At 42.0% G+C, this 12293-nt stretch overlaps 1 protein-coding gene across 4 annotated transcripts in view; it reads left to right on the forward strand.

Moving 5' to 3' along the window:
- Positions 1 to 12293, forward strand: part of WDR59 (WD repeat domain 59) — an 83604-nt gene that overhangs the window by 46978 nt on the left and 24333 nt on the right. For all 4 annotated transcript variants that reach the window (XM_036088095.2, XM_036088099.2, XM_036088094.2 and 1 more), the window contains 8 exons: positions 15 to 94; positions 1306 to 1438; positions 1575 to 1699; positions 3523 to 3687; positions 6603 to 6698; positions 6831 to 6987; positions 7465 to 7534; positions 11957 to 12110. In XM_036088095.2, coding sequence (XP_035943988.1) covers positions 15 to 94; positions 1306 to 1438; positions 1575 to 1699; positions 3523 to 3687; positions 6603 to 6698; positions 6831 to 6987; positions 7465 to 7534; positions 11957 to 12110 — 980 coding nt within the window. The remainder of the gene's footprint in view (positions 1 to 14; positions 95 to 1305; positions 1439 to 1574; positions 1700 to 3522; positions 3688 to 6602; positions 6699 to 6830; positions 6988 to 7464; positions 7535 to 11956; positions 12111 to 12293) is intronic.

A 12293-nucleotide genomic window follows, 5' to 3' on the forward strand; every position in this document is an offset into this window, starting at 1 on the left:
TTGGTGATTTCTAGGGTCCAAGGACTACCAACTGGTTACGTGGTCACGGGATCAGACCTTGAGAATGTGGCGAGTGGATTCCCAGATGCAGAGGGTATGTATTCAGTGCTGTTGTGGAGGAGTGTAACTGGGTACGCTAGAAACTTAAAAAAAAATACAAAGTTTAGTACTTGTGGGAGTTAGAGGATACGTGAGAGACATTTACTAATACTTGCTGGTTGGCCGAGTGGCTTGTGTAGGACACACGGAGGCTTTGAGACCTTCAAGAGCCAGTTCCCGTGTTGGGTACTTTTAAGCGTGAAAAGCCTCTGACTGCCTTTTCTCATGTCCCAGTATGAGAGTGTGGGTAGCCGACTGAGCAAATGGCCTCTGGGCTTCATTTCTTCTCTTCTTCTAAATGAACTAGGACGTCTAACCTTAGGGTCTGCAGTGTTCAGAGCCCTTTACATCCATCAGCGGCACCTGTCCTATGAAGCCCTTTTCAATTTTTGCCCCATAATGATACCTGTTTCTTATATGAACCACAGTGGTTGGTACCTGGTATGAACTGCCGTGGCCTGTGCTCTGTAGAGGGTAGATAGAAAATGCTGCGTAAAATTTTCAACCCTGCAGGGTGCCTGGCTGGCTCAGTTGGTAGAGCATGCAGCTCCTTTTTTTCTTTTTTTTTTTGTGCCAAAACCTGGGAACGAGAGCATGCAATTCTCTCTCTCTCTTTTTAAGATTTTTTAAATTAATTAATTAATTAATTAGATCGGGGGGGTGGGGAAGAGCAGAGGGCGAAGGAGAGGGACAAGCAAACTCATGGCTGAGTAGCGAGCCCAGTGTGGGCCTCAGTCCCATGATCCTGAGATTCACGAGCCCCACGTTGGGTGTAGAGATAACTTAAAAATCAGTCAGTCTTAAAAAAAATTTTGCAACACTGCTCAGTATGAAGTCACGCTTAGCATTTTGGTTAAGTATCATCACCTTACTGCCTTTCAAATATATTTTTTCCAGAAAGTACCATTTGTTCATTTTTGCTGTTGGGTTAGCTGAGCAACTCCATAAAGGCTTGGAATTTAATGTTTTCTGAGGCTTGCACAAACTATGAACAGGATGAAAAATTTCCAGGGTAGCTAAAAGTCTGTTCTCCTGTGTATTTAATCAGGGAGATTTGGTGGAGGGTAAAACCTATTCTGATTATATCGGTTTTTGGCCGACATCTTTAGCCTTTGTGATTCCCATTTTTAAGTCAGAACCCTAACCAGACATGATGATCATTTCCACTGACATCTGTAGACCTAGATCTTCTACCCTTTGTTGCAGCTTTGTGCAAACGACATATTAGATGGTGTCGATGAGTTCATTGAGAGCATTTCTCTTCTGCCGGAACCAGAGAAGACCCTTCACTCTCAAGATACAGATCACCAGCACAACTTGAGCCACGGGGAGGAAGAAGGTAATCGGTCAAACGGGTGTTTCAGGGGAAGTGCCCCTCTGTGCATCTCAGAGTTACGGCAGATACCCTAGAACGGCTCTCGGACCCATTTTCAAAAGGGTTTTCCAACAACTGAAGAACCTCTCTCTCCTGCTAGTCTTAAAGGAAGACCCCCCGAGCAGTATCCTGGAAGAGAATAAATCGGAGCAGCCAGGGCTGCCTCAGACTCTGCAGCAAGAGTTCTCGCTGATCAACGTGCAGATCCGGAACGTCAACGTGGAGGTGCTCGCTAGTTTACGGCCTCGTTCCCCTGCTTGCGGATGGCGGTCGGTGGGCGAGGGGACTCTTTCAGCTCTGATCTCAGCTAGCAAAGAGCTTTGCTGCACCAACAAGTGAATCTGTCTGCTTGCTTTTTTATTTTCTAGGTTTTCTAGAGAAATAGATGTTCTACAAATGCAAATTATAGTCTCACCATAGTATTTTCTCGTAAGATGAACCAAGGAATAAACTGATGCTCATGTGTCTTGAAATCCTCTTAGCTGCTCCAACACCTCATTTTACCATGTGTGAAGTTACTTAGAGCCAGGAAGGCTTAGTGATTTGGCAGAGGTTACTGGTGTGGTTAGTGGCAGAGCTGAATTTAGAAGCCAAACCTCCTGACCACCCCCGCCCCCACACACACACACCAGGTTCTTTGGACTCTGCTGTACTGTCTCCCTTTAAAGCTGGTCATTTCCTTAATGACTTAGATTCATAGTAAGAAGGTCACCAAACCTCTTTGTTCATTTAACACATGGAAAGGTTTACTCTCTTCCTTTTGGGGAGGTATTGAAATGCTTTCCTTCAGAGAATTGAGTCTGTGAAGGAATTTTGAAGCTTGATTTCTTTTTTGCCCAGATTCAACTAACAGTAGGTATGGATATGTGCATAATTATCTCCTTTGGCCTTTTTGGGAGGAGGGGGGCAGAGGAACAGAGAGAATCCCAAGCAGGCTCCACGCCAGCATGTAACCCAACGCAGGGCTCCAATCTCACAACCCAGAGCTCATGACCTGAGCTGAAATCAAGAATCAGATGCTTAAACCAATTGAGCCATCCAGATGCCCCTCCTTTGGCTTGTTTTATTTTTATTTTTATTATTTTTTTAAGATTTTATTTATTTATTTGACAGAGAGTGAGAGAGGGAACACAAGCGGGGGAGCAGGAGAGGGAGAAGCAGGCCTCCCGCGGAGCAGGGAGCCCGATGAGGGGCTCGATCCCAGGACCCTGGGACCACGACCCGAGCTGAAGGCAGACGCTTAACGACTGAGAGATACTATTTGAATCTGTCTCCAGATTTCCCACGTGTGTGCCTTTTTTCGCTCTACTCCAGCTGCCTTCTCTGGTTGGCAGCACGAGAAATCGAGAGAGAAAGGATTCTTTGATTAATTGGTTACCTGTATCAATTCAGATCATAACCCTTTGTTGAGAACAGTTGAGAACAGTGTGGACAGCCAAGTGATTCTAGTTTCAGAAGGAGATGTTGATTCCTTTTCCAGGAGTGCTTTTTTAAAAGTATTGAGATAAAATTCATTTACCATAAAATTTACCCTTCTAAAGTGTACAATTTGGTGGTTCATAGTATAGTCACGGAGCTGTGCCACCATCACCCCTAATTCCAGAGCATGTTCATCATTTCATCATTCCTAAAAAATCCTATTAGCAGTCACGTCCCATTGCCCGAGCCCCCGCCCCTGGCACCCACTAATCCGCTTTCTGTCTCCATGGATTTTCCCAGGAGTGCTTTTTAACTCGAGTCCGGTATTTCAATTTCTTCCTGCTTTATTTTCTCATCTCAAAATAAATATAGCAAGTTTCAGTTCTACCTCACAGCTTCAGGCTGAAGCTTTTTTAAGTCAAAATACTTTGAACTTATTAAATCAGTGCTAAAATTAAAAATCTGTCTTAAACACGAGTTGTCTAAATCTTCCAAATTCGTCTCTGGAGAGTCTCCCTTTGCCCAGGTCCCAGGAGCCTAGAGCTTGCAGTTAGCTTGTTTAAATTCATTTGCGTCTGGAGATGCCCGATGGCTCATCTCGCGAGCAGTTGTCCCTTTGTCGTCTGCAGATGGACGCGGCGGACAGGAGCTGCACGGTGTCCGTGCACTGCAGTGGTCACCGTGTCAAGATGCTGGTGAAGTTCCCTGCGCAGTACCCCAACAACGCTGCCCCTTCCTTCCAGTTTATCAACCCCACAACCATCACATCCACGATGAAAGCGAAGCTGCTAAAGGTAGGGGTCTGTGTTCACACATTCCCCTTAGTGTTGTAAGAGGAGACGTCTGTTCACAGGCATCAGCATCTAAGCTGAGTGGTAAAGTTGAATGAAAACTCTGGTAGATAAGATTTGAAAGTCATCTGTATGTATGTGCTTCGGTGTTAACTTCATTGTGTATAGAAAACATCAGAGCAGTGGTTCTTAACCTTTTTAGATCATGGACCCCCTTTGAACATCCAACAAAAACAATGGACCCTTCCCCAGAGAAATTTGCACAAATGTTGTATATAATTTAGAAATATAGTTGTAGTTCTATAATTGTATATAATCTGCTTATAGATGTCGTTAAAGCTATGCATTAATCCCTGGTTAAGAACCCTGCAGTACATTTTCATTTATCTGGAAACAGTAGGCGAGGTGTATTCTTTTTTTTTTTTTTTAAGATTTTATTTATTTATTTGACAGAGACAGAGATAGCGAGAGCAGGAACACAAGCAGGGGGAATGGGCAAGGGAGAAGCAGGCTTCCTGCTGAGCAGGGAGCCCAATGTGGGACTTGATCCCAGGACGCTGGGATCATGACCTGAGCCGAAGGCAGACGCTTAACGACTGAGCCACCCAGGCGCCCCATTCTTTTTTTTTTTTTAAGATTTTATTTATTTGAGAGAGGAATGAGAGAGAGAGAGCACATGAGAGGGGGGAGGGTCAGAGGGAGAAGCAGACTCCCTGCTGAGCAGGGAGCCCGATGCGGGACTTGATCCTGGGATTCCAGGATCATGACCTGAGCCGAAGGCAGTCGCTTAACCAACTGAGCCACCCAGGCGCCCGGCAAGATGTATTCTGAAGCTAAAAGATATTTTATCATCAGAAAACAAGGGGCGCCTGAGTGGCTCAGTTAAGCATCCAACTCTTGATCTCAGCTCAGGTCTTGATCTCAGGGTCGTGAGTTCAAGCCCTGCATTGGGCCCCATGCTGGGCATGGAGCCTACTTAAAAACAAAAACAAAATGTAAGGCAATAAAAAAAAAAAATCCATTCCAAGAAAAGAGGTGGTGTCATCCTCAGGTGAGGCTGGCTGGCCGCCCAGGTGAGGTATCTGAAGGGATGGCGGTGCCTGAATGGAGGTGGGATAGCCTGGCATCTGGTCCTTGCTCCTGCAGCCTCAGAAACTTGCTCTGGCAGTTCTAATCAGAGCTAATCAGGCAGAATCTCCATTAAAAAAGCCCCACGAGCTGGGTATGATACACCTTTTTCAGTTTGAGCAGCGTCATGAGTGAAGTAACTGAAATGTCCTGACAAACCAAGATGACCCAAATACTACACACCCTTTGCCTAGTTTGTATCATATACACTTGACCCATCTTCCTGGGGGAAGATATGTAACCAAGAAAATTTTCAAGTGGTGTAAGGATCTCTCAAATGCTACTCTGATTTTGTAGTATGGGTGCATTTTGTGCTTGGAAATTTTTATTTTTCATCCAAGTATAATATGTAGTGTTATATTAAATTAGTTTCAGGTGTACAATATAGTGATTCAGCAATTCTATACATTACTCAGTGCTCATCACGACAAGCGCACTCCTTAATCCCCATCACCTGTTTCACCCATCCTCCCACCCACCTGCCCTCTGGTAACCATCTGTTCTCTATAGTTGGGAGTCTGTTTTTTTGTTTGTCTGTACTTGGAATTTGAATATTTCATTGTCTTATTTGCACATGCAGAAAAGATAGATGTTCCTATTGTTATTAAAATGATAGGATTAAAAATGATAGGATTAGGAAGTATCTTTAAAGGTCTAATTCGGTGCTGCCTGATAAAAATATAATGCAGGCTACACGTAATTTAAAATTTTCTAGTAGCCACACTAAAAAAAAAAATTGAAAGTAGCAGGTAAATTAATTTCAGTAATATTTCTACGTACTCCAGTATATGCGAAGCATTCTCATCTCAGCATGTAGTCCATATAAAAATTATTGCAAGAGTTTGCATTCTCTTTTTTGTACTAAGTCTTCAACACTCGGTATGAATTTTACACTTACAGCACAGTTCAATTCAGCACGCCTAACAACTGAGGCTGGCCCTTTCCTTTTTTTATTTTTTTTTTAAGATTTTATTTATTTGAGAGAGAGAGAACAAACAGGGGGGTAGGGCAGAGGGAGAGGAAGAAGCAGACTCCCTGTTGAGCAGGTAGCCTGAAGCTGGGCTTAGTCCCAGGACCCCCGAGATCATGACTCCAGCCGAAGGCAGACGCTTAACCCACTGAGCCACCCAGGCACCCCAGCACCCCAGCACATCTCTATTCAGACTACCTCATTTCACATGCCTGTGTAGCTGCATGTGGGTAATGACTTTGGACTTGGAATTTGAATATTTCATTGTCTCATTTGCACATGCAGAAAAGATAGATGTTCCTATTGTTATTAAAATGATAGGATTAAAATAGGTCCATGTTGGACCACGCAGGCCCAGTTTACACACCTGTCTTCAGTATGTGTATGTCAGTTTATGTCTATAGCATGTGCCTTAAAATGTTAGGATTTATATTTTTAAAGAAGCGAAAAGAAAAAAAAAAGATATATTGTAATTTCCACCGAAGTGAAATCTGTTCCCCCTGGCCTGTATTGGGTATTACTTCTAGGATACTGAAATTTTCATGAGGGGGTGGGGGTTCAGCTAGAAGGAGAGGAAAGGAGTAGAATTCACCAGAAAGAAATGTGTTCTCTTAAGCTTTGTGTGCCTGCCCTGGCTAAGGAGAGGGCTTCTCGAATATGCTCTGTGAGCCTCTAGAGTCAGGTGGAAAGTAGGATGCCGAAGCCTCAGACACAGCTCCAGCCTCCCTGCATCTTCACGACTTCCCACTGCTTTGAAGAAGAAAAGTGAATCAGGAGAAGGAATGTTGCTATTCTTGACTGTGTTTCGTGCCTTTTCTAGATCCTGAAAGACACTTCCCTGCAAAAAGTGAAACGAAACCAGAGTTGTTTGGAGCCCTGCCTGCGCCAGCTCGTCTCCTGCCTTGAGTCTTTCGTGGTGGGATTCTTGTACCAACCTATGCTTTGATGTTTTGTTTCGTTTCTTCCTCCCCAAACTAATGTGTCCTTATTTTGTAAGTCAGCTTTAAGACAGCTTGTGGTTTTTAGTCTGTTAACTTTTAAATTTCAGAACCAAGAAGACAGCACTTCCAGCAACCCCTTTGCACTCCCAAACTCTGTCACTCCGCCCTTACCAACGTTTGCCCGAGTGACCACTGCCTATGGGTCATACCAGGATGCCAATATTCCCTTCCCTAGAACCTCGGGGGCCAGGTTCTGCGGAGCAGGTTGGTCTCTTTTTTGGTTCTCAGATTCTAGATTTTGAGAGCAAAAAGCCCAGAATGTCCTGTAGTCTGTAAAGAAATCTCAGAAAAATCAGGAAATTTTCATTTATTTTTGTTTCCTGGGAACTCAAAAGACTGCTGTAGTGTTAAGTGGTCTGATGCTGAATTGGCTTCTGTGGACATATCCTGGGAATGTTCAACAAAATTATAGTTTTAATTCTTTTCATTCTGGTGACCATGAATTTGAGTCTAATTCAGATCCCTGATTCTCAACACAGGACGGGTCCCCTAGCAAAGAAATATAAAGTACCTGAAAAGATTTTTTCCACACCACACACATCCCATCTCTCCTGGATCCTAGAGATTCTGACCTTTGTCCTTGTTACATATGGCCACAGCCAGGACTGACCAGGGCTTCCTTAGGATTTCCCACGTGCAGCTCATTGACCCTGATGTGCACATGTGTGTCTCCTTTGTCAGGGTATCTGGTGTATTTCACAAGGCCGATGACGATGCATCGAGCAGTGTCTCCGACAGAACCTACTCCAAGGTGAGCCTGGGAGATGCAGATGTTAGCTGCATTCATGGGGCCATAAGTGGGCAGACATCTGGGAATGAGCACTGAGTTTGTCTTTGGACAAGTGGTTTTAGTTCTTCAGTAAATACCCACTCTAAGATTTTTTTTTTTAAAGGTTTTATTTATTTGACAGAGAGAGAGAGAGCAAGAGCAGGAACACAAGCAGGGGGAGTGGGAGAGGGAGAAGCAGGCTTCCTTCTGAGCAGGGAGCCCAACGTGGGGCTCGATCCCAGAACCCCAGGATCATGACCTGAGCCGAAGGCAGACGCTTAACGACTCAGCCACCCAGGCGCCCCCCACTCTTAAGATTTATTCATGAAAGATTAGGTTCACGAAATTGCCACTAAGCTGAGATTTGGGAGATCTGGTTACTACCAAACCACCAGAAGAAGGACTTTGATAAAAGCTGTTGTCAAAACAAGGCAAATTCTTTTTTAGTGTGCTTTTCCCCTATTGCTAAAGTATTATTTGAACATTAAATAAAAATAAAAAAGTAACAAGATCATCTGCAGGTCCACAACACTAATATACCACTTCTAACATTACCGAAACATGTTAAATTTTTAAAAATGACATTAAGTGGTTGGAAAAACTCACAATATGGAAGTTTTAAATTAAAATTTGAAAGCTTTCCTTTTCCTTGGCGAGTCACTGTTAGCAATTTAATACACTTTCTGTCTGGTCTCCATTATTTTTCTGTGTGTGGGTTTTTTGGTTTATTTGTTTTGTTCTGTTTTTAAGAGGCAATCTAAAGTAACAAATGGGAATGTGGACTTTGGAGCCAAGCCATGGGGTCCCCATCTTGGCCCTGCTGTTCTGTGACCTTAGGCAAGTTACTGAGTTTCCTCAACAATAACTTGGGGATGATAGTGGCACCTACCTCCTTCAGTTGCTGGGAAGATTAAATGTGTTAATCCCTGAGAAGCATTTGGAACCATGCCTGGCACATTGCTCTGTGTTTCCTATTATTACTCCTGGTTGTATTTTTTGTTCTTGTTTTTGTTTTTTATGTTTTTACTGTTTTATTGAGATATAAGTCACATAGTATATAGTTGACCCATTTAAAATAATTCAATGGCTTGTTGTATATTCACAGATACAGACAGAAAGTAGATAGTGTTTACCCAGCCCTGGAGGAATGGGGGACTTCGGAGTGTTGACAGCTGGGTGATGCAATTTCTTTGGGGGGTCATTAAAAATGTTCTAGAATTGACGATAGTGATGGCTGCACATAAATTCGCCTATTCTGGGCATTTTATATAAATAGAATCATATAGTTATGTGGTCCTTTGTGACTGGCTTCTTTCGCTTAGTGTGATGTTTTCAATGCTCATACACGTAGCATGTGTCAGAACTTCCTTTCTTTTAATTGCCAGATAATATTCTATCATATGTATATGCCACATTTTCTTTATTTATTCATCAGTCAGTAGATGTTTGGGTTATTTCCACTTTTTGGCTATTATGAATGATGCTGCTATGAGCATTTGTAAGTTTTTGTGAGGGCCTAGATTTTCATTTTTCTCAGGTATATATATGTAGGAGCGGAATTGCTGGGTCATATAGTAAAGGTTTTTTTCTTCATTAATCAACTTTATGTTTTACAACAGTTTTAAGCGTATAGCAAAATTGAGTGGAAAGTCCGGAGAGTTCTAGCATACATCCCTGAGCCCACACATGCACAACCTCCCCCATACCACTGGTTTTTTAAGCTTAAATGTTATCAGTTATATATGATAGACTTCTGGTTCTGCAATGGGGCAACCAGGATAACACAGAAGCCCTCCCACTGCAAACACCTGGGTGTGCTGGATGTAATATAATCAGCATATTTACAGGAAAGAAAGGAGATTGAAGCTACTGCTGTCCTGAGAGTCTGCCAATCTCTGCAGTAACCTAGGCAGATGAGACCTTGGCCAACAGGACTGGGGAGTTAAGCGTCAGAGACCCCATATGCTACTTTGGGTTCTTTATTTGAAAGATTGTACTAAAAAACAATCACCTACTCTCAAAGGGAAACAAGAATATGTGTATCTGGGCTTTGGATCAGAACAGCATTTTATTGAGGTATAATTTACAGTACACGAATCTGAAGTGTATACCTTGATGACCAGCACCCAGACCAAGATACAGAGCAAAGGTTCCCTGTCCTTTCACCCAGAGGAAACCAGTCTTGTGACTTCCATCATTGTAGTTTTAGTTTTGCCTGTGCTTGAGCTTCATCTAAATAGAACATCATGCAGCGTGTGCTATTTTGTGTCTTACTTATTTTGTTCAACTTAATGTTTTGGTTTTTGGATTTTATTTGAGAAAGAGAGAATGAGTGGGGGGCAGGGCAGATGGAGAGGGAGAGGGAGAAGCAGGCTTCCCGCAGAACAAGGAGCCTGGCGTGGGGCTGGATCCCAGGACCCTGAGATCATGATCTGAGCCAAAGGCAGATGCTTAACCGACTGAGCCACCCAGGCGCCCCCAACTTAATGTTTTTGAAATGGATCCATATAGTTGTATATGTCAGTGGTTCCACTATATGAAATAATACAGTTTGTTTATCATTCTCCTCTTCAGGGTTATTTGGGCAGTTTGGGGCTATTATGAGTAGATCTACACATTCAGGTCTTTTTTTTGTTTTCATGTATATTAATTTCTCTATCCAAGGACTAGAATCCTTGGGTCCTAGGATAGGTGTATGTATGATTTTTGTTTTTAGTATTGCCAAAAAGTCTGTCCCCAGTGGTTGTGCCATCTTACCAGCAATGTTTCAGAGTTCTGGTTGCTCCACATTCTCTCCAAAATTTGGTGTTTTCAGTCTTTTCAACTTTAGCCATTGTGGTGGGTATGTGGTATCTCATCCTGGTGATGACTAGTGAGTTGGGCAGCTTTTGTGTGCTCATTGACCATTTGGGTATCTTCTTTTGTGATATGCCTGTTCAAGTATTTTGCCCATTTCTTTAGGACTGTGTTCCTTATTATTTATTTGTGGTTGTTTTTTGTTCTGGTTGTAAATCCTTTGCTTGAAGTATGTATCGATTTTCTCTTAATCTGTTGCTTGTCTTTCTCCTTCCCTAATGATTTTTGATAAACAGAAGTTTTTAATTTTGATAAAGTCCAACCTGTCACTTTAAAAAATTTAATGGTTAGTGTCTTTGTGTTCTAGGAAAAAAATCTTAGCCTACCTAAGGTCACAAAAATATTCTTCCATTTTCTTTTAAAAATTTATAGTTTTAGATTCCTTATTTAAGGCCTGTAGTCAATCTCAAATTAATTTTTGTGTATGATGTGAGATAGGGGCCAAAGTTCACTTTTTTCAATAGAGATACATAATTGTTCCAGCACCATTTATGGAAAAAATTTGACTTTTCTCATTGAATTTGCATTGATTTAAAAAAATTGCATTGGGACGCCGGGGGCTCAGTCTGTTAAGCGTCTGCCTTCGGCTCGGGTCATGATCCCGGGGTCCTCGGATCAAGCCCTGCGTTGGGCTCCCTGCTTCGTGGGGAGTCTGCTTCTCCCTCTCCCTCTGTCCCTCCCCTCACTTACGCTCTCTTTCTCTCAAGTAAATAAAATCTTTAAAAAAAATTGCATTGATACATTGTTGAAAATCAATTGACCCTATGTTTGTGGGTCTATTTCTGGAGTCTGTTTTGTTTTGTTTTGTTTCCCTTTCATCTATTGGTTTCTCTGTATGCCAACACTATACTCTTAATGTAGCTTTTATATAGTAGGTCTTCAAATCTGCTAGGGTGTGTCCTCCAACTTTATTATTCTACAGGATTATGTTGGCTACTCTAGGTCTTTTGCATTCTTGTAAAAATATGAAATGGCCTATTGGTTTCTACAAAGAAAAAAAAGCCTATTCATATTTTGATTGGAAATGTGTTGACTCTGTAGATCAGTTTGGAGAAAATGGACACCTTGACAATAATATGGAATCTTCCAATCCACTAACATGGTATATATCTATTGTTTTGAGTCTTCTTTAATTTCTCAGCAATATTTTGTATTTTCAATGCACATTTTAAAATTAAATTTGTTTCTAGGTACTTGATGCTATTGTAAATGAAATTTTTTAAATGTTTATTTCCAAATGTTTGTTTCTAATATATAGAAATAAGTAGATTTTTATAGATTGGCCTCCTATTTAAATTCACTTATTAGCTCTACTAGTTTGCAGATTCCTTTGAGTTTTCTATGTATACAGTCAGAAGTATTCTCTGCTTTTGCAGACAAAGCGTTTTTCTGTTTCATAAGTTCATTTTGTTCTTTTTTTGTTTCCTTTTTTTCCCATTTTACCTATCTTTTTTTTCTCTTGGTTTCATCACATGCTTAAGAGTAACACTACTTGGAAATATGGAAGGACTGTAGCCAGTATGGATAATTCTGTGTTTTCAACCACAGGTCTCTGTCAGCCTTGTCTGCTTATCATACTGGCTTGATTGCTCCCATGAAGATCCGCACGGAGGCCCCTGGGAACCTTCGTTTGTACAGCGGGAGCCCCACTCGCAGTGAGAAGGAGCAAGTCTCCATCAGCTCCTTCTACTATAAGGAGCGGGTAAGCAGCAGAGCCATGGCCTTCGATTCTTATTCCTTCTGGGTTCTTGTCCTTTGTCTCCCTGCCTGCTGTGCAAAGCAGCCAGGTTAGTAATCCCCCTGTAGTCTTTAACTTTCAAAATTAGTTTGTTCAAGAAGGACCTTTGCTTTGTTCCTTCCAGTTGGTTTTAACTACTGTGAATTG

This window comes from Halichoerus grypus, chromosome 15, assembly GCF_964656455.1.
Source record: "Halichoerus grypus chromosome 15, mHalGry1.hap1.1, whole genome shotgun sequence".
Lineage (NCBI taxonomy): Eukaryota > Metazoa > Chordata > Mammalia > Carnivora > Phocidae > Halichoerus > Halichoerus grypus.